The 22,742-nt window shown below is 37.5% G+C and overlaps 2 protein-coding genes across 4 annotated transcripts in view; both read right to left on the bottom strand.

Moving 5' to 3' along the window:
* Nucleotides 1-14,022, bottom strand: part of nim1ka (NIM1 serine/threonine protein kinase a) — a 23,586-nt gene extending 9,564 nt beyond the window's left edge. Inside the window, exons 1-5 of the mRNA XM_079826777.1 lie at nt 13,794-14,022; nt 13,480-13,675; nt 6,403-6,972; nt 4,838-5,189; nt 2,279-2,547 (exon numbers count right to left, since the gene is read on the bottom strand). Of these exons, the coding sequence (XP_079682903.1) occupies nt 2,279-2,547; nt 4,838-5,129 (561 nt within the window). The 5' untranslated portion in view covers nt 5,130-5,189; nt 6,403-6,972; nt 13,480-13,675; nt 13,794-14,022. The remainder of the gene's footprint in view (nt 1-2,278; nt 2,548-4,837; nt 5,190-6,402; nt 6,973-13,479; nt 13,676-13,793) is intronic.
* Nucleotides 13,920-22,742, bottom strand: znf131 (zinc finger protein 131). Of its 3 annotated transcripts, none has more exons than XM_079826774.1 (7): nt 22,617-22,742; nt 21,818-21,971; nt 21,598-21,699; nt 20,141-20,285; nt 19,360-20,048; nt 19,141-19,271; nt 13,920-15,113 (listed from the first exon to the last, which is right to left on the bottom strand). In XM_079826774.1, exons 2-7 carry the CDS (start codon nt 21,939-21,941, stop codon nt 14,601-14,603), a joined length of 1,704 nt encoding a protein of 567 aa, XP_079682900.1. In that variant the 5' UTR covers nt 21,942-21,971; nt 22,617-22,742; the 3' UTR covers nt 13,920-14,600. The 3 variants fall into 3 exon arrangements, with proteins under 3 accessions (XP_079682900.1, XP_079682901.1, XP_079682902.1); XM_079826775.1 differs by lacking the exon at nt 22,617-22,742 and adding an exon at nt 22,225-22,523 and having other exon boundaries at nt 13,950-15,113; XM_079826776.1 differs by lacking the exons at nt 21,598-21,699; nt 21,818-21,971; nt 22,617-22,742 and adding an exon at nt 21,118-21,170 and having other exon boundaries at nt 13,950-15,113.

Genomic DNA, 22,742 nt, shown 5'->3' with positions numbered 1-22,742 from the left:
TGTTTAAGGTCGAGCGGGTCGCTCCATTAATGCCGTGTGTGCTTAGCGCACGCTAGGAGAACGTGAAAGTTGTTACCTCAGGCCGAGGGGAGCTCCCAGCATTTTACCGTCGTAAATATCCCTCTCCTGGTCGGTGGCGCTCTGTGGAGCCGATGTTGAGACAAGCGGCCGCTCGCTCACACATCCAGGAAGATGGATTGAGGCAAGGCTGCGGGGGCGCTAGCCTGGGGAATGCCAGAGGGCGGGATGGCCTCCTCGTCCTCTGATTGTGCGTTCACACCGGACGCGAATGAAACGTTTCGCGCGAGTGATTTACATGTTAAGTTACATTTCATGTTAAGTCAATGCAAAGACACGAATAGGCATTCTGCAGCGCAATTCGCGTGAATGAGAAGTCCCGCACGTCGTCATCACCGGACCCTGCCGGATCGTCGGCGAGCGGGGGGTTTCCCGCAAAGATGTCCTCTTCGGGGAACTCAGGATTGGGCTGGTCAGCCCAGACAAGAGCAGTCACGCCCCGGGAGGTCCCCGGTGGCGGGCTGTCGTCACTATGTCCCACTGGGTAGCAGCACCTTATGGTGGCGTCGCAGGAGTAACTAGGCAGCACCAGGCAGTGACTGCAGTTCTCCGGATTCTCTATGGCCTCTTCCGCGTGCTTGAGGCCCAAGCAGACCGCGCAGAAAGGGTGAATATCATAGTGGCAAGAGCACCACACGCGGCCGGACAGGCCCGTGATAAACTAGCGCCGGAAAGAAGCAGGAATAGAGAGCGACATACCGGCGAAGAACTCAGAACAAATCTGTGGCGGCAGCCGTGGAACAGGAATGACGAGGAAGAGCGTGGGCGGCTCCGAGAGCAGACACAGAGAAACTGGCAGAATAGGAACTGTCACGCCCGGCGGAGGCTGATCCGAAGATATTTCCTCCTGCAGACAATAAGTGAGCAGTGCAAATTCGACCGAGCTGTATCAGTGCAGAGATCGCGAGAAGCGAATGTCAACTGGAGTACAGTAGCACGTGCAGGCTATATATGCCCGCAGGTAAGGGGCGGGGCCTTACCGGGCATTGGCTGTGCGCTCCTGCCTGTCTTGTCAGACTTGGTGCAATTGGATGCTTCTGCAGAGGTCAGGTACGGATGCCCTTCCCATAGGTGGATCTCGAACACGAGATGATGAAAGAGAACCCCTCTTTTACTGTCTATGGAAATCCCTAATGTGAAGCTCGCGCTGTAGGCTGAATAAAACGAAGATAGAAACGCTTTGACTGATTAATAATAAACATGAAGATAATTCTTCTGCGACAAGATATGGTGTATTTGAGTTTTTCTGGTATTTTCATAATAATAAAGTATGCAGTGCTGATTGACATGTGATAAGAAGCCACATCAGCTTGACTGACTATATGAAGGGAGTTAAAACGTGTTATTAAACGTATTTTGTTGGACAACAGGTTTATGAACGCTTCACACTGCTAGTTTGTGAAGATGTTTGATGCGTGTTGCTTTTCAAACGCACGTTATAAGCGACTCAAACTCGCATTGCTTTCAGACGAAGCAGCGTTTACTACTGATCACAGAGCCGCTCTTCACTGACACACTGAGCATTTATTTATTTCATTAAAATCACAGCCTTTGCGCTTTCATAATAGCACATAACCTAAATCGCAATTGCGGTTCGATTTCGATTAATCGTGCAGCCCTAATTATTAATTATATTAAAAATATTTTAGACTTAAAAATTTTACATTTTAATTTAAAGAGTTATATTTAATTCAAGATCTTATATAATGTAATAATGTAATACTATATAATGTAAATTTACTGGGAAGATTTACTGAGGTCAATGGCAACTATAAAACAGAGCTCTAAATATGCATTTCCAGGCAGAGTGCAGGGTATCAGTGAGGTGTTATAATATCCCAGGATCTGACATATAAGAGAGTGTCAGTGGGCTGCTCAAAGATGAACATATCAATATTAAGAAGATGAATATATCAAAATTAATTTAAATTCAGGAAACATGTTTATCATAGAAGAGGTGTATTCAGGTTTCTGTATTAATTGCATTTTTATTTTATTGTATTTTTGAATAAATTAATAGGTTCTGACAAAAAAGGGGCACCATGGACCCTCAAATCTGGCAGCAAAACTGAAAAAGTTAACTAGTTAAAAACTTTTTGCAATAAAAACAAAGCTTGCAAAAGAGCGTCATCATTTGAACATTCAGCCCACAATTCCCATGAAATTTGAATTCTATTCCTTTGCTTCCTGTACATCTCACCATATGCTTCACGGCTGAGAGAACTTGAGAGAAGACAATCTTGCTGTCGATGTCGGAGAGCTTTCCCTCGGTGCTGATCTTCGTGTAGAGCTCTCCTCCGCTTGCGTACTCCATGACCAGGTGCAGGCGTGTCAGCGTCTCCACCACCTCGTACAGACGGATGATGTTTGGATGGTGCAGCTTTTCCATGCTTGATATCTCCCGGGAGAGCAGCCTTTGGGTTTTTTGATCGAGCTTGGTCTTGTCCAAAATCTTGATGGCTACTTTGTCTGTGGATGACAACATAAAGTTCTCATTCCAAACATATTCATATTCTTTTGTCGTTGGTACTTAATGAATTCGAATTCAATTTGTATATATGAACCGTTTAGTCAAAACAGCAGTAAACGTCTACAGCCATAAAGGAAAGACCTTTGAGCAGTTTTGATATCAGATATGGTGTGCCATGCGATATGAAATGTCATTCTACACCCTTTCCTCAAGATCTGCTGCGACACTACAAATACACTGCATGTAATTCACATCGCCTTGTAACAGCACACCACAACCTCCTATCCCTTACACACACCAATCTTAATGAGGCCTTCAGCAATTCTAAAGGTCTCGACAGAAATGTGAGACCACAAATCGATCCATCTGTGTCTGGACCAGACAACTTGTCTCAGCTTGACTTTGACCGAGGACATGCTTCCCACATTATCAATGTAAACCTGACTGTCAAGACACATTTTCACCCATACTATAACACTGACTATAAAGCACACTTACTCGTGTCAGAGCAAAAACACTTAAATAATAAATAAATAATACATATTTGTCACTAAATATGGGTTAAAACTACATATAACAGCACTGTATCACAGCAAGAGGTTTGGCAGGACATTTTTATTTCAATGTATATATTGTATTCATATATTATATAAACTATTACTACCTTAGTTGGGGACACATACAACAATATTACTGATTTGACTGCACTGACACTATTGGATGATAACTGTTTTTCTGCAGAACTGCTTTATAGATGAAATTAATAATTGAATAATTGATGATCTTTACAATGGAACTGAATTAACATTGAATTGACTTCAGCTGAATAATGGCATGACTCTTATCACTGTAAAGCTGCTTTGAAACAAATCTGTATTGTATAAAGCACTATATAGATAAACTTGACTTCCTGTTTTGGATCAAATGTAGCAATCTTCTAAATATTTGAGTTGCATATAATGTATACTTTTTCACGATTTTCAACATGTTTAGTGATGTTGCAACATTCAAAAAAGGAAATAAATAATAATGATTATAAATTATAATATATACAAATATTTAAAAATTATTTTATTTTATTTCAATATATATATATATATATATATATATATATATATATATATATATATATATATATATATATATATATATATATATATATATATATATATATATATATATATATATATATATATATATATATATATATATATATATATATATATATATATATATATATATATATATATATATATTTTATATATATATAAAAAAAACGTTATATCTAATTTATCATAGCCTAAGAATACTCTGTATATGCTACGCTGCTGATCAAGCGTTTGGGGTCACTCAGTAAGATCCTTCATTAAAAAAAAATTCTTATAACATTTTGTATTTAGAATTATTTAGCAAGGATGAATTCAATTGATGAAAAGTGAAATTAAAAACTTTTACATTGTTACAAAAAATTACTATTTCACAAAAATGCTATTCATTTGAACTTGAGTAATGTCTGATAAAAATTCAGCTGTCATCACAGAAATTAATTTTTAAAAATTATTAAAATAGAAAAGATATTTTAAATTGTAATAGTTTCCAATATTACAGTTTTTACTGTATTTTTGATCAAATAAATGCAGCCTTGATTAAACATTTTAACGACCCTAAACCTTTGAACGGTAGTAAATATTTGACTTGTAAAATATATATTTTTAGCACAATTCTTAACATGTTTAGTGATGTTACTCAAAAAGTAAATGAATAATATTAATTATATAAAATATAATATAATCGGCTTTCCTGTAGCTCAAAAAGTAGAGCATGGCGCTAGCAACGCCAAGGTCATGGGTTCGATTCCCAGGGAAAGCAAGAACTGACAAAATGTAAAATGTGTATCTTGAATGCAATGTAAGTCGCTTTGGATAAAAGCGTCTGCCAAATGCATAAATGTAAATGTAAATATATTTAGTACTTAAAAACAGAACATTTTAGTATTCAAAAAGACTTGGTGTCTAAATATACCTTATGAAACTTGATATAATGTTATACAGATGTTCTTAAATAAACATCTGAAGTTTCAACCTTCTATAATTTACTGGGAAGACTTTTATAGAAGTCAACGCAATTACGAAACAGGGCTCTAAGTGTGCATTTCCAGGTACTTTACATGAAACTGTAGTGTCAGTGGGCTGCTCTAAGATGAACAACCACCTACTGTATCTTGTGGGAAAATTTCTCAAGAAAGTCAAAGCATATGTACCACTGCACAAACTTTAGTTTTTTGCTTACCTTTTGTAAGAGCGTGGATGCCCAGCTTGACATGAGAAAAGTTTCCGCAGCCGATCTCGCCGCGTATCTTGTAGAAGCCGATGCGACGGCCCACGGTGAGCTCTCGCACCATCTTCTCATCTTGGCACATATCCAGATTGAGCTTCTCCAGCGGGGTGAGGCGGCGCGGCTGGGTCCCCTCGTCGTCCGTGCAGATGTCGGAGCTGTCTTGTCGGCTCCATCGTGCATAACGCTGGGGACCCACAGCTGAGACCCCGACGGAGCCCCCCCCAGATGGATAGACGGCAGTCATCCTGCCACAGGCCACTGGGGGGCTTAGCTCATGGCAGGAGACCTGGAACTAAAGCACCTCCTGAAGGTATGAAATGATACATAACGAGGAAGTTAATTTGCTTATTAACCCCTTAAACTCTATCTATAAACTCAAGGAGATTATCAAAGAGCGAATAACATAATATAATGTATTCTAATTATTATTTAAATATTTTAAATATTATTGTACCATAGGGGTGTCCAAACTATTGTAGCATAGGTGGTCCTGGAGGGCCACTGTCCCCGCAGAGTTTAGTTCCAACTTGCCTTAAACAACCTGACTGGAAGTTTCTAGTCTGACTAACTGGGGTTAAAGCTAAACTTTGCAGGATAGTGGCCCTCCAAAAGCAGGATTGGACACCACTGAATTATAGTATATACATATTATATACATATATTTTGGATTGATATTTGGATTTGTTTTTATAACCCTACAAGTTAAATTAAACCATCAAAATATGAGGACTTTTTTATTATTATATTTAAAAACAAGAGAAGAACAAAACACTAAACTTGGTTAAGGTATTTATCTGACAAAATTATGGCAAAAAAGGGGTAAACTACAGCAAAACGTTTCATTTTACTATGCAAAAAATGCACAGAAAAACAATAAGCTCAAATGAAAAAATGAAAAAACATACACAGACTACAACATAAGCAGTTAATCATATTTCGCTGGTTCTCTCTTGTTTTGGCATGTTCATAATTTATTTCTATGACAGCCTTGCCACAAATTATGTCGGCACAATTAGGCATATTTCATTGCGCTATCACAAAGAAGTCAATTTACTCCAAGCACAACTATGCAATATGCTGACAAAACATAATAATTAATTTACCATTTAATAATTTAAATAAAGGGTGAATATGCCAATTTTCCTAGGCCAGACATCACTTTTGGCCACTAATATATATTTTAGCCACTACTATATATTTATATATATTTATTATCGTTATACATAATATTTTTTATAAAAAATAAAATAATAATAAAAAAATAATAATAATAATAATATATATATTATAATGTTTTATTATATTATTGTTATACATAAAATATTATGTATAACAATAATAAATATATAAAAAATATATAAATAATAAATAATGAATACATATTTAAAATGTTCACACACTAATAATACATGTATATGAAATATATATTTTTTTAAATACAAATTAATTTACCGATTTTATATCATGATTTCATCATCCATTTCATCATTACACATTAATGAATAGTCCTCTCTCACCTTCACATGTTGTCCTGAACGTGTGTGTCAATTTCCAAAATCAGCTCATTATCGCCGCATCTCAGCTCAAGGTTATACACATATCCAAATATAAAGGAGTAGATGTTTAGGGTCGCCTGCGTCACCCAAGCGGCCAGGTGCACAATGCTGTTCCTTCTCCTCAGTCCTGTGTCTCCCCGAACCTCATCAGATATGGCCGATTTAATTGGTGCCTTGTCTCAAGGATAAAAATAGACTGGGGATCAGCGTTGAGAACGATGAGGGCTGTGATTGTTGCCTGGCTGCTATAACAAGGCTCCACGCTGCTCTCAGTGGTCCTGGTTTCTTGTATGGCGCTTCCTCTCATTTAACATCTTTGGCTGGTTGGTCGTTCAGAAATGGGGGCACCACATGGAAAACAGACACTCCCTCTCATTTGTTCACCTCGGTGTGTTTTTTCTGTGCTTATGACTCACTCTACAGTCTTCTTTCTGGGATTAGTGTGTTCAGAGATCCTAATCCGTGCCTTTTTAGTGGTACTTAAATCTCCTATTTAAACTGTAGGGACTAAACTAAAGTATTCCTGTTTACCTGGGAAGAGAGAGAGAGAGACAAAGAATACATTAAGACCATGACACTGCCTTAACCTGTCCTTAAATCACCTTTCCTTAAACTAAACCCTTAGCTTATTTGTTCTTTTTTTCCGTTTTTTTTTTTTTTTACATTTAGTTGTCTAAACCTTTGTGGATTTGTTTGAAGCTTTTATATTATTTACTAAATAATTCAAATTTTTTATAATTCAATTATTTATAATTTAAAGAACATGACAAAAATAAAAAAAGAAACGCATATCTATACATTTCATTTTAAATACATTAAATATGACTGAGATCAGTGTGTGTGTTTTGTGAGTTTCAGGATGCAATTAGTGTGAGTTTGCTGATGTAGTTCCTTTAACAAAGTCCCTAAAGAGCAAAACAGAAGTACACAGAGTGCCCTAGAGCCAATAAGCACTAACAGCACACATAACACAAGCCCTACACACCTGTTACGCCACAGATAATATGATGTATGAGGCAATAAACAGAATTTCAAATCAGATTACACTTAGCAGCAAAATAATTTCACCAAAGTTACACCGAAAATTAAATACCACTATTATTTATTTTTTTAAATAAAGTAAAGATTCAGCATTAAATTGATCAAATGTATATTTCAGATAAATGCTTTCCTTTTGAACTTTCCACTTAAAGGATCCTGAAAAAATGTATCACAGTTTCCACAAAAATATTAAGCAGGGCACAACTGTTCAAAATCGATGATAATAATAATAAATGTTTGTTGAGCAGCAAATCAGCATAGTAGAATGAGTTCAGATTATTTTTTTTCCCCGTTTGTTGTTGGTCTATTGTGATTTGTTTTAATGCTAGTCAATATGTGTATTTTGTACAATCTCTGTATGTATATACAACCTGTTATAGGTTAAAAAATAAAAATAATAAATGTCACATTGCTAAGCAAAAAAAAAAAGAAGAAGACTCATGTGACACTGAAGTAGGGCTGCACAATATTTCGAAATATCGCAAATGTACATAGAGATATGCATATCTGAATGATTTTAATAGGCTACTTCAAAATTGTGAAAATTGTACGTTTTAGGTCGACGGCATATAGCAGAGAATAGACTGGGCACACGGCTGTTACTTAAGAGTTATTAAACGCAATAACTTGCGAAAAACACCTCCTTGCAGTCTCACGCTGTCTGCTGTCTGACACACACTGAAACATGCGCACAAGCCGCCTCTCTGAAAGCGTGTGATCCCTTCAGTTCGGTTTCGTGCCTTCTTACATACTCAAACTGTCAAATACACACACACTTATGTCAAAATGGCTGTCTTGATGAGTATTCATATAAACACAGTCGGTTATGCTTTAAGTGAACGATATCAGTTGCGGAAAGAAACCGAATGTGTGTCAATAGGATCTGTGCATTAGGTCTTAAAGTGACAGCCTGCTAATACAGTAAACCTGCCACTGTCTGTCAAACAACAAAAGAAAAGGAGAAAAATCACTCTTGGCTGAATAACCTTTGTAGCTTTATTATTTATCAGTGTATATTTAATTCATGTGAAGACTACTGTTTTTAGTTCTTATTTTTAATAACAAAGATCAATTAAATGCTTTTCCCAGACACACAAATTGTATTATTCTGAGTTTTTAAATATTTTTTAAAAAATATAATTTAAATAGATTTTACATACTTTAAGCAATATCGTATCGCATATCGAATATCGCATTATTTAACAAGGTACTGCATATCACATTTTTCTTCAATATCGCACAGCCCTAAAGTAATGATGCCAAAAATTACTCATCACAGGAATAAATAATATTTTGAAACATTTTAAAATAGAAAATAGAGGATGGGCACCATATTTGAATTGTAATTTAAGAATTGAATAATTCAGAATGTTGATATGCGATTGGACATATTATTTTCACTTGATAAATGATGGAGGGAGCATATGTATCCATTTTCTGAAAGTGTAGTTCTATATCAAATGTAGTTCATAACATAATACTTTCATGGAAATTTTTTTGCACATGCTCTTTGATCAAAGAACACCAGGTGCGTTTGAATTGAGGCAGTATCTCCTCACAGGACTATTGAGCATTGCACCTGCACAGACACCTTAAGGTGTGCCAATGTGTTTTTTGCAGGTGGAGATGAGCAGCGATGCTGATACAAGCTGCTGAGCTTGGTTTTCAACAGGGTTCTTTGACGCAATAGACCCAAACTATTCTTTTGTTCTAACTCCCTGAGCATCAGCATTTTAGAGTTATAGCTAAACCAACCAGATCTGTAGAAAGTACTTTGAAGCTGATCAGGCGTTAGTGTCATGCATTTTTACATCTGTGTGTAATGTACATCTCTCTAACTTGTTTGCGTTACTGCCATTAATGATTAGTGATTTGACAATTGAATAAGAACCCAAACAGTCTAACCAGCAGGTCTTTCTGAGAAGTAGATTTAACCCCCCTTTATTCATGCACTCAAAACAGATTCATGCACTCAAAACAGCTTAAACTGGTTATTTTTTCAGGAATCTTTGATGAATCGAAAGTTCACAGCACTTATTTGAAACTAGGGCTGTCAAAATTAACTCGTTCACGGCACGCATGTAATCAGTTTAATGTGTTAACGCAATTAACGCACCATCTGTTTTTTTCATCATCCTGTGGCTAGTATTACATTATATGATCAAGCTCTTATTCATGCAAATGCTTTCAAACCATTCAAGCATGATAAAACAAAAGAGCTCAGTACGGTACTGGCACATGCTGTCTGTGACACATGAAACACGTACAGAAAGCCATTAGGCAGTGCTTGAACCGACGAAAACATACAACAGTGCACAAATTTACATTTTGTTGGTTACCCTTTTAAGCACTGTCTTAAATGAGTTAAATAAAGTCTTAAATGAAGTTGTGAGAAAATGGGTTGCGTGTCAGATCCGTGTCATGTGTGGCAGGTCTTAAAGTGACAGCAAGTTGCGGCTGTGATGTCTGTCATCATAATGCAGACATGCACATCCATGAATCCTTTTAGGATTCCTGCTTTACACTTTAAAAGAGAATTCTGAATTCTGTCAGCAGTTGAATCTTTGCAGCCCCTTCAGCAACCAGCAGCAGCATCCCATTTTCTCACAACAGCATATATAACCCCACATTTTTTAACAGTAGTGTACCTCAATAGTGATTGGCAAACTGATGATTATATAAACAGTGGGATGGTAGCACAGGCAAACAGAGGGCTGTAAGTCTACATCTCTATCTGATGTAGATATTTGAACTTCCTTACATTTTATATAATTCTGATTGCCCTTCTACAAACACTTGGCAAATAGTGTGCTTCTATTTACCAAGAAGCACACAACATCAAAGTGATGTTTCTCATGAATACTCAAATCCTCAGGCTTCAAACACCTTGCTGTACATGTGTGTGTGTGCTGCTGCTGCTGCTGGTTGCTGAAGGAGCTGCAAAGATTCAACTGCTGACAGAATTCTCTTTTAAAGTGTAAAGCAAGCAGGAATCCTAAAACGACCCTTTCAAGTGCATGGATGTGCAATAATCTATAGTCACTATAATTATAACCTAAATTCAATATCAATTAGTCAAAAACCTCATCATGTAGCTCCTCTCTATTAGACGGCACCATTAGCATGAGTCTCACAGGCAGGATTTAGAATGTGGTACTTACATCAACTGTGTGACTCCATTTGCACTGACTAAGCGTGAAGCATTGTCCACAGGGGCCATTTCTACTGATCCGGCCCTGATCTATACACAAGATAAACACTCCCCACATGGGATATCATTAGCCCCTGAGACTTGTTACATGTACAGGGCTCTAGTAAAATCTTTGGCTCAAATGCAGGCACTTATTCTACAGAGAGTAACATGCTTACTCAACTGCGATTCACTCTATGACTTTCCTCACTGCATCTGAATATACCAAATTCACAGGATTCATAAAACAGTAGGCAAATTTGTCTGTTTGTTGATTCAAAAAGTCGATTCTGAAGTGCACATCGTTTTGATACGTTACTATCCCACAGGCTATGGGGCAGGTTTTGGGAATGGCAGTGAAGCGATGCAACTGACACCGTGATTCGCATTAAAATATAGCAAACGCAGTACATTCATCCTTTTAAACTGTCGAGAAGTACGTTCTAAATCAAATGCCTACTCAGTATGCGATTTCATTAGCAGCTTTCGTGTACACACTGCTACACAAAGCCCCCCTGTGTGTGTTTTGATTGAGACACATGGCCAGAGAGGGGAAAAAAAGAGCTCAGTAGTGAAAAGATCAGGGACAATAGGGGGCCAGAGGTGCCAATCTGGAATTTCCATCACGTAGCTACAACTACCGAATGGCAGATCATTTATTGAGGAATGAAACACTTAAAACCTATATTGGACCTGACATCAAAGCCAAAGCCAAACACTTGAATGTCATTTGACATAAGAGGGCATTTAAGGCCTGTTCACACTAAGAACAATAACTATAACGATAGCTATATATAAGCTTCCACATCAGGGGACGATATCGTTCTGTTTATTCCAAACGTGCACTGCAGGTTTGTCGTCTGCCGCTTTAAATGCTCAAGCTCGTTAAAGCAGGATGGATTCTGATTGGCTGTCAATGTTTTTATCGTTCATCAGCTGAAAAAAAAATCTTCCTGAAAGAGATTCCAACAATATCGTTTATCGGTGCTGTTAACGTTATAGTGGACCTTTTTCACAGACTGTGATTACGTGAATCCTGCAAATTTTCATTATTTATATATATATATATATATATATATATATTTTAATGTACATTTATAACACTATACTTAGTATTATATTACCTTTGCATCAAATGACAAAAAAAACTAGTTAATGCTACTGTGAAGTGTTAACACTTCCGCTTCTGAGAAACCCGGAAATGTAAAAAGGGTTAGTTTTGTCGGGTTGACTATTCTTTTATATTTAAAAGTAATTTTTAGGGCTATATATTTTTGTGAACAGGCCTTTACTTAGACATCACAGCAGCAAATAAATGTATATATGTGTAATATATATATATATATATATATATATACACTCTAAAAAAAAAGGCTCGTAATCATAGGGGAACCTTTTTTAGCGCTATATAGAACCAATTTTGGTGCTTCAGTGGTTCTTCAGCGGTGCTATATAGCACCTTAGTCAAAGAACCGGTGAAGAACCGCTGAAGAACCACTGAAGAACCGCTGAAGAACCACTGAAGCACCAAAATTGGTGCTATATAGCACTAAAAAAGGTTCCCCTATGATTACGAGCCAAGAACCATTTTTGGTGCCATATAGAACCTTTTTTTTTTTAGAGTGATAGAGATATATATATATATATATATATATAAAATAAAAAAAATATGTGGATGACATGCATCAATTGTTATATGTCATAAACAACATACTTTAGCACTACTATACATGATGAAATTAACTGGTTACGTCTCTTTCTGCATTAAAATGCATAAAACCACAAGCAACACATGCTTCAGAACATGTATTCAGATTTTGATACATGTCTGAATATGTCCATTTTAATGAGTCCTTAAATAAGGAACATAATTAAGGAGTTCAATTGATGTTTGGACCTTTGAGGGAAAAACATGCAGATTATGCGATGAAACCACAAGGCTGTTTCCGTTGCATTGTGCTCTGCTAATGTATTCCCAACCCATCAAAGCAGCTTTAATCTCAGACCTAAAACCATGTTTCATGTCATCCAACTAAGGAGTCATCAAAGGCGCCTGAACAAAAGTTGACATCAATCCGTGAGAAACTAGAAAGCATTCGATATCATAAATTACAATATTCTCAGTCAATTAATACTTCTATTCAATAGCTATATGGGATCAGCTTTGTTCATTCAGGCCTGGAGATTCACACACCTGTACTGTTCAAACACTAATGCGGCTTTATAATTTACACCTGAGACCCTTTGTATACCCCCACAAATTCCCAAAAGCAAGACTAAAATCATGTTAAATCACAAATGGCATTTGATTAGAGGATTTTAAACCAGTTTGCCAAGCTTTGTAAATGTTCAGGCATATGGGTTGGTAAAATGTAAAATATAATGACACTTTTTTAACACTACTATTAGCTACTACTAATAATAATGACATTAATTAATTAAATATATAATAATATTAGTGGCAACAAAATTACCCTGAAAGGGTGAATATTTTGATACGTTTTTCAAGACACGGTGATACCACGGATATTAATGTCAGATTTTGGTGACTTTGAACTCTATCATAAAATATGATTAATAATTTAAAAAAATTATGAGATGATGCTAGCCAAAGATTAATTGTAGTATACACGCTTCCATAACTGCAGCTGGAGAGTAACACCAGGCACATCAAGATTTTTCGATTGATAACAACATGATATCTAGAAGCCTTGTAAACAATTTGAAAGCATCCATGAATTTATCATGCTTTTATGATTGTACTAATCTGTCATATAGTGAGAATAGATAAGGGTAAATATCCTTACCTTTCTTAAGCGTTCATTATTCGTTGCGAGGTCATTCAGTTTTAACTCGGTGCATGTCATTGGCCTGAATGTGATGCGCGACAGCGCGAGGATTCACTCCAAGCACCATCACAGCAACAGGGAGGCCAAGTGACGGACAGCTCTGTTAACCAATCACATCTTGGGGCGGGATTAAGGGGTTTCTTAAACCAATAGGCTATTAAGACAATGATTAGAGCAAAAAAATGTGGATGGCTTTTGCTAAAAAAAGTATACAATACGTAAAATTTGATAGGTTAAAAGGCTATGGTTATCTTAAAAAAAGTGTCACTTACCTTTTAGTACAACATGGCACCATCCAGGAACCTATCAACGTTGAAGTATCAGTGATGGTGATCCTATAACCAGTGGTAATGTTGCATTTACTTGCAGGTAAATGTAACCATCCCCATGCAAAATATAAAGACAGCTATATATTTATTTATTTATTTATCTATAAACACATTTCAACTATGTGAGAAAAAACAATACTTGTGACAGCGTGTATTAAATATTTTATGTAGCATTCCTAAAAAAAACTGCTTCCATGCTGGGTTCTGAAATTAGCATGGCTTAAAAAATAATAACATTAATGCATTAAACATATTTACTAAAAAAGTCTTCCTGCAGCCCTCTTAGAAGTTTGCCGATGACCCCATGGTTGAAAGCCACAGATCTTGAGCTTTCCCGGCGGTCAATTTATGTTTCTCTGGATTATTTGGGGACACATTTCGCACATTTTTTTATTTTATGAAAATAAGTTTCTTACACACACTATAAACATACAACCAAAAAAAACCCTCTTCCACCCCAGAAACAGTCTTGGTGACGTGCACTATTCTTGAAATCAATTACATCTCTTACTATTCTTATCCACAACATACATTAAAAGCATGACTGAACCGGTGATCAGATTTATAGAGACACTGCTTTCAGAGTGATAAGTGATAAGCAAAGCTGAAAGAAATTAAGCAGGTGATCCAGCTTTATTGGATGACACCAGAATGAGCATTACTGTATCATTTTAAGGGGCGGGAAAGGAGAAAAGGCCTGGTTAATCTCCCCATTTCATTCCTAAAGTGTCCATGCACAGCAGAGGTCTTTCATACATTTGCAATTTTTTCTTCTTTTGAATGGTCCTCGGCCTCTTGTTTAACGTGACAGTCTGCTGGTTCTGCAACAGTCACCTGTGCTATTTGGATTTCCATTGCTTGTTCTTTCAATCTCTCACCATCTACTTGTAAAACCACTGTCTCTTCCACCCCACCTTCCGTCTGAGGCGTCTCTTCCTCCACCACAAGAGTCTCCTCAACAGCAACAACATCCACCGGCTCCACAGTAACATGCTCCACCCGCATGCCGTCCTCCAGTATAACCCTCTCCTCTCCCTCCTCAACCTCTGCCATAGTCAAGACTGTTGTTGGGTCTGAAATCATGACTTCCTCTGTGACGATAACCTTCTCCTGTAAGCCGTGGTGTTCTTGCAGATGAATATGGAGGTCACTGGGTTGTGTGAACCACTGATCGCAGATGGTGCAATGGTTGGGTTTCTCACCCGTGTGGGTCACCAAATGGTCCTTGAACTGCTCCCAACTATTGAAAACACTGCTACAGACCTGAGGTGCGAAAAAGAAAGATAAGTGAATAGAAATACAAGTGATTAGGGCTGCATGATAAATCAAAATAAAACCAAAATCGTGACATAGCTTAGTGCCATTATATAAAATGCATATGTTGCATGTTTCTGTGTGAAGTGCTGAACTGTTCTTACATGCTAATAGCTCATGATCTGGTGTTTTCAGTGTCTGATAGAGGCTCAGTTCACAATAAATGCTGCTCTACAACCCTCTACGCACACCTTGGCAATAGGGATGGGCGATATCTTATCGTTTGCGATATACCGGTAAAAATTCTCCCCACGATAAGAATTTGTCTTCCCGCGATAATAACGATAAAGCCTAGTTGATGGCGCGACCCATCCGCACAGTGCCGCCGCTGGCCGTCTCTTGATGCCTTAAGCGTTATTACTTTATGATGGCCGCGGTGGCTGCGTTCATCACTTTGTATAGCTGAACGGGGATTGGAGAGAGAATTTTCTTGTGGTGCCCCCCGCAGCACTCGGTGTCCTACGCGCAGCGCGTGATGGGACGGCACTGAATCCGCATCTCACGTGCAGAGCGAAAACAACTATGGTGGAAGCTGCGGAAGAGTTAATAGCTAAACGAGGGACTACCTGAGGATCTGAACCATACAGATGGACTGAGCGCTTAAGAGATTCGCGCTGTCTCAATCGATCGGTAAAGCATACTATTTCAGTTCAACTCAATGAATACGCAGTGTATTTGACGCACAGTAAACACTAGTGTGAGGCTCAGTGTTTCACACACACTCAAAGAGAGAGCGAGAGAGTCTTATACCACACAGAATTGATGTGCTACATGTAAACAATATCCTTTGTTGTATTTTCCTGTAAAATAATGGCGTTTATTTGGAATTATTCAGCCTTTCATGAACAGGAAGAAACGAATACACAAACGGGAATCTCATTGGCTGGCGTGCACCTATTACTGTGTTTTGATTTCAGCAAATCAGTTTGAATGAGCGCTGACAACATGATTAATATTCATGAACCCAGAAGCTCATTATTCCTTAGTCCAGTTTATTTTTATTAGTAGAAGAATTTGTGGTATTATTAACTCAAATTACTGAAGTTCTATCATTAAATCATTATTTTCAACTTTTTTGTAATCTGAATACATTTTTGGGATAATTACTTTAGCTGTTTCTGCTATTTTTACCACTGTTTGCACCATGAGTGTATACAGAATCGGTTTACATTTAAAACTTGTCATTGATTTTTAATTATTATTGTTTGTATTGTGATGTTTTTCAGCACAGTTGCACTATTTAAACATTACCTGCACTTTTACAGAAGACAATTATATCTGCAACTTTTCCATTTCTGAAAAGGCTGGTGTGGAATTTTACATTTAAAAAAAAAAAAAAAAAAAATATTATATATATATATATATATATATATATATATATATATATATATATATATATATATATATATATATATATATATATATATATATATATATATATATATATATATATATATATATATATATATATATATATATATATATATATATATATATATATATATATATATATATATATATATATATATATATATATATATATATATATATATAATGTATTATGTATTATAGGAGCCTATTTGATGACAGGTACGTTTTACTAGATCATTGTTTGTTTTTCTGAGTCTCTCAAGAATGCATGCAGCTCTCACTTGTATCCAAAAACATGGGGAATGATACTACATTTATCGTCATTGATATCGTTATCGCAATAAATACTAGAAAATATCGGGATAATTTTTTTAGTCCATATCGCCCATCCCTACTTGGCAATAGAATCGCCATTGGCAAGTACATTTTTTTTTTAATTCGCCAAACTGATATACTTTATTATATTATATTATACTAATATATATATATATATATATATATATATATATATATATATATATATATATATATATATATATATATATATATATATATATATATATATATATATATATATATATATATAAATTCCACCAAATGTATCAATATATTTGTAAAATGGCACAGCTTTTTAAATATCTGAACGTACATGCTTAAAGGGGTGGTAAACCACAATTTCACTATTCTAACTTTAGCTAGCGTGTAATGTTGCTGCTTGAGCATAAACAACATCTGCAAAGTTACAACGCTCAAAGTTAAAAGCAAAGGGAGATATTTGCTTTTAAAGAAATCAGTTTCTAAGAACTACAGCAAACGGCCAGTAGGCGACTACAAGCATTCCTCCAGGGTTGGTGACATCAACAGGCTCAATATTTACATAAACCCCTCCTCCGAGAATATTAAATAAGGGGGGGTGAGGCCATTTTGTATCGCGGCGCTGTTGTGGTATAGTTAGGCTGGAGTGTTGTTGCCGCGATGCCAAGGAAATGCTGTTATTTTCATCCGGATTGCAGGTCTGGGGTACTTGCTCTGTTCAGCCTTCCTTGGGGCGGGGGTGCGTTGCAGAGTGTTTAACATACAACATGTTGCACGTGTGTATGAGACAGCGGGGAACAGGCGCGTGCGGGGCTCCCTGCAGCACATTTCACGGAGGACAACTTCCACAAACTTCGCGAGTTCAATACAGGATATGCACAACGGCTTGTCCTGAAAGCTGGATTTACAAACAGAAGCTGTTTACGGGCCACAACCTGCAAGTCTGATTTATATTTCATCGATGTGTTTTCCTGTAATAGGTTGTAGCAAGGAAGTAAACAGATGACAGCGCTGTTCTGCAAACCAGTCTGTTAAATGCTCATTCATACTTAACGTTATCCGACGAACACCTAACGTTACAAACACTAACGTTAAAATCTCAACAGCGAACCTGGCATTAGTGTAAATGAGTCTTTGAATCTAAAACTGTTGGTAACATGTATGAATGCATGTGTCATTTAACTTTGGACTGGTGGTGGTGCTTAAGATATTTTTGTTGTTTCTGTAAAAAAAAAAAAAAGATACTAGTAATTGTACTATTAAAAGATAATAATACTACTAATTCTACTACTAATAAAAAATATACATGAGCTGCTGGGTTCATGAATATTAATCACTTTGATAGCATTCGCTCAAACTGATTTGCTGAAATCAAAACAGGGCAAGGAAAAGATGAGCGCCAGCCAATGAGATTGCCGTTTGCGCATTAGTTCCGCCCGCCACCGGAAAAAAACGGCATATCTTCTGCTTGTTCTTAAAAGCTGAATAATTCAAAATTAACTCCGTTATTTTGACAGGAAAATACAACAAAGAATGTAGTTAACATCTAGCGTGTCGATTTTGCGTGGTATGTAAGACTCTTGCGCGCGCGCTCTCTCTTTCTATCGCACGCACGCGTGTGTGTGTGAGAAACGCGCTCAGCAAAGCGACAGAGTTCTTCAAACTAGATCGCTTGACGAGAGCGAAACTCTCAAGCACTCATTCAGAGTGTTCAGCCAGTAAAAATATATTTATGCTAAACTTATTCTTAGCATCCCACACACACTGGCGAGTAAAATCTGAGAATTTATTAGCCAATGGCTAATGATAGATATTATTTAATTGTCCAGAGTGACGATTTACTCGCATATGCGAATGTTTTACTCGCATTGTAGAGGGTTGCTCTACACAAACATATCTCTGCATGCTCTAGGAGTTTGTAACTTATTATGTGCATTTGGGAAAGAAACACGCACCAACCATCTTCCCAAACTTGTAATAAGCACTTATAAATCAGTTGTCAACAATAGCTAAGATTTAATAACGTGTTTTTCTATAAAAAAAAAGCTTGATGCTTTGACATTCAAAACGGAAGATATTAAGACAGCCATAAATATTAGTATTGTAATTAACTAAATTATATTTTCTTATATTTTACAGTGTAATATTATAAAAAAGTTTTTAAGCTCTACAAACAAGCACAGCAAACCTGGAGATTAAATTTTAGATTTTTAGCCCCATAAGTGAGTTTTTCCAGAAAGTTTGGTATATTAAAACGCACATTTGGATAATGTTACTGGTAAAAACCAACCTGGCATTCATAAAGCTTCTTTCGCCCTTTTTTGGCTCCAGAGCCATTTTGACAAGCTGACATGTGGCACTTCAGCGTACTGTTCCTGGCGAAACGTTCATGGCATTCTGGACACTCAAAGGGTTTCTCACCTACAAATATATGGAGAAGTGAAAAGCTGATTAGCGATTAGACTTAAATACACTTTACATTTGACCTCATAATAGTTCACCCACACACCTGTGTGCTTCCTTAAATGCTCTTTGAAGTGTCCAAAATGATCAAACTGCTTTTCACAGTACTCGCAAACATGCACTTTCTTTTTCTGCCGTCGGGACTGTTCCTCCGCATCAAAATGACAATTATTCAGGTGCTGTTTAAGGGCTCCTTCCCGGGCATATACTTTGCCGCAGTGCCTGCAGACAAAGCCCCTATCCGGGGTAGCGGTGTGACTCTTCATGTGCTGTTTGAGGTGGTAGTAGAGTTTGAAGCAGCGGTCGCACTTGTCACAACGGAAAAGGTTGTCCAGCTGAGAGATCTGGACCTCCACCACTTCAATATTCTCCAGGGTCTTGGAGGCTATCACAGCCTCTTCCTGCACGACTACCGTCTCATCGTCCTTTTTCAACACATGGAGAGTCTGCTCTCCCTGTTGGTACTTGCTAGTGATGTCAGCCAGCAAAGCCAAAGCAGAGTCATCCGAAGACGGTTCGGTGGAACTCCTGGCAGCATCCACTACCTCCACCAGACCGCTTTCCTCCACCTCTATTTGTTCCCCATCAACCTCCACCTCGATTTCAACAGATTCAGTCTCCACTGAAGGAAGAGTCTCAGTGATCACACTGAAGGTCTCTGAGATCTTCCTTTTCTTAGCCTTGCTCTTTCCAGCCACGGCCTGGGAGGGGGTTGATGGGGTGGTACCATTCCGTCTAGGTGAGAGGAGAAAAAGAATAGTTTGATAATCAACTACAACATAAAATCAGGCAGAAAAACATTTTGAGAAGTACAATAGGTTAGTAACCTGTTGTTCAAGGCTTTGATTGCCTCCTGCATTTGAAGGTACTCTGCAGCTCTCCAGACATCACTAATTTCTTCCTCGCCATTCACAGCTAATGTAGCCGTATAAGTGAACTCCATTAGGTGGCGGAAGGCAATATTGCCAACACCTGTTCATTGCAACAGAAATATTGAAGTAATCATTATTATTAGGCATATAACATTCTGGAGTAGATTTCACTATCAAGGCTGGGGCTACGTAACGTGCAACAGCAGACACGTGCATGTTGTGTCAACTAGTCCAAAAACATGATGTCCAACCCGAGCGGATTCAATTCTGATATTAGTAGCCTCTGGTTTCTGGTTAAACAAATATGCTTTTATCAATAGACACAATTTTTTTAAATATGCCAACTCTCCATTATTCGTTTCAGGCATTTAACAAAATGTCAACAAAATAAATAAATATCAATAATTGTGTGATATGTTATTATACCCCTTCTTCTCTGTCAATATGTGCTTCTATGCATTTGTTTGTTTTTTAACACCATGCCAACTTCCCAGCTTCTGTGGCTATTTTCATGGCAAGAAAATCTGTGGTAAACTATGCTGTTTGTTAAACTCTATTTTTGCTAAAACTCTGGAATAATTTTTTTGAACCAAATATATTTTTAAAGTGTTAACTGAATTAAAAAGGGTTCTCAAGGTATTAAACCCAGCACAATATAACAGAACATGCTTTAAGGATAGAGGATATTGACAAAAAGAAAATGTTGGTGGATCTTCTCCTAAAATTAAAAACGTATGTGACATCCTGGAATGGCCTATTCGGCAACAGGTATGAAAAATCACAGGGACTGATTTTGTGCTTCTGTGTGTAAATTACCAAACCCTTCTGACAGTTTTATGGCCTGTCGACCAGTGCATCTCTAGTCCGGAGTCAGACTCAGGTTTACTTAAAAAAACAAACAAATCTGCCATCAAGCAGAAAACTATACTAACTGGGTTGCAGAGAGGAGCTTCCAGTTTAGACAGCTTTGCTGATTATAACTGCTACCATACAAAAAAAGAGGGGGGGGGGGGGGGTGACAAGGTCATAATATACTATTCATTAAAGCTGCAGTCCGTAACTTTTTGCGCTCTAGCGGTTAATAAACAGAACTGCATGCGTCTTGCGGAAGAACATTGCAGCCGGAGCTACTTCTCTCGGTTTATATCTATGGCGAGTCACGCAGGGACTGTGCTTCTCTGCAGCAGTTCCTACCAGACCGGTCTGAAATCGTCCCAATATAAACACTTATTATAAGTGTACCATAATGATTCAGCGTAAGCCAAAACACGGATTGGAAAATGGATTCATGTTATACATTCTTATTATATAATTTTTGTAAATCTTGAACACAAAAAAAGTTACGGACAGCAGCTTTAAACAAAAATATATAACCATATTGGTTACATACAATTGTATGTATTGTTAGGTACCTTCAATCTCCACTAGAGGCTCTTGAGTGAAGTCCTGGAAGAATTTGTGGAAAAACTGACTGCATGCAGCCAAAACAGCTTTGTGGGCCCTAAACTGATGTCCTGTTAAATAACCACAATCATCAGCACCACCGAATATGTGCAACTCTTAATTTAACGGTATATTTTGCATAATTCAGAAAGGCATTAGATTAAGAGGTACAGAGACTGGAAACCTTACCATCCACAATGAGAGTGATGTCTGTGAACTGATCCAGCTGACGCTGCTCATTCAGTTTGTCAAGCATCACTTTATAATGGGCTGGAAACTCATGCCCATAGTCAACATCTCCATCAACTGACATGGTTCAGCCCTTCCCCTGCGCATGCAAGTACTATGAACAAGAAAACAACATAACGGAATAAGAAAAATATTGATGTATAGTATTTATATAATAATAATAATAAAGAAATGAAGATCCATGGGACCTCTTGGTAAGCTACAATTGCTTTTTCCAAGTAGGTAGACAGCTAAAATAATAAACTGTTAAATGTCAAAGCATTTTTACAGCCAGGCTATTTGTCTACCATTTTTAACATGCGTTCCATTTAATACAGATAATGCATTTAGATAAATTAGGCACATACTTTGTAATGGCCCCTATGCCAACAGATCCATAGAGTAGCGGGCATATCTAAGCAGCATGCCGAATAAGCGCGCATTTCTACAGGGAGCTTCTCTGCGCAAGACTGGTAGCTTTAGACCCAGCGGTTATACTGCTGCAAAAGCAACGTACTTCAACGGCCCAAACGTATAAAGATCCCACAGAAATATTCAAACGGTAAAAAGCCCTGTGTGGCAGTCAGCTTCATGTTACTCTCACGCTGGGCCTGTGGCTGCTAACGCATTCGCCATTTGTTTTCTGGACCATTGTCGTTACGTCATCAAATCGCGCATTAAAATGCTATTTTAATCAGACAAATTCCATTTCGGCTAAAAAATGAGTGACGCAGGGCGTCTAACGCTCCGGATAACTTACCCCGGGTGACGCTCTGATGTGTATTGCGGTTGTTTATACGCGTTGGAGGCCTGAAGCGATCAATGTGCGGTTTTTCCTCCGCTCGTCGAAAAAGGGCGGTCGCTCTTACTATGGCCTCGAGTTCCC

The sequence above is a fragment of the Gobio gobio genome, assembly GCF_949357685.1.
Source record: "Gobio gobio genome assembly, chromosome: 10".
Classification (NCBI taxonomy): Eukaryota; Metazoa; Chordata; class Actinopteri; order Cypriniformes; family Gobionidae; genus Gobio; species Gobio gobio.
This window is presented reverse-complemented; position numbering and strand designations above follow the sequence as displayed.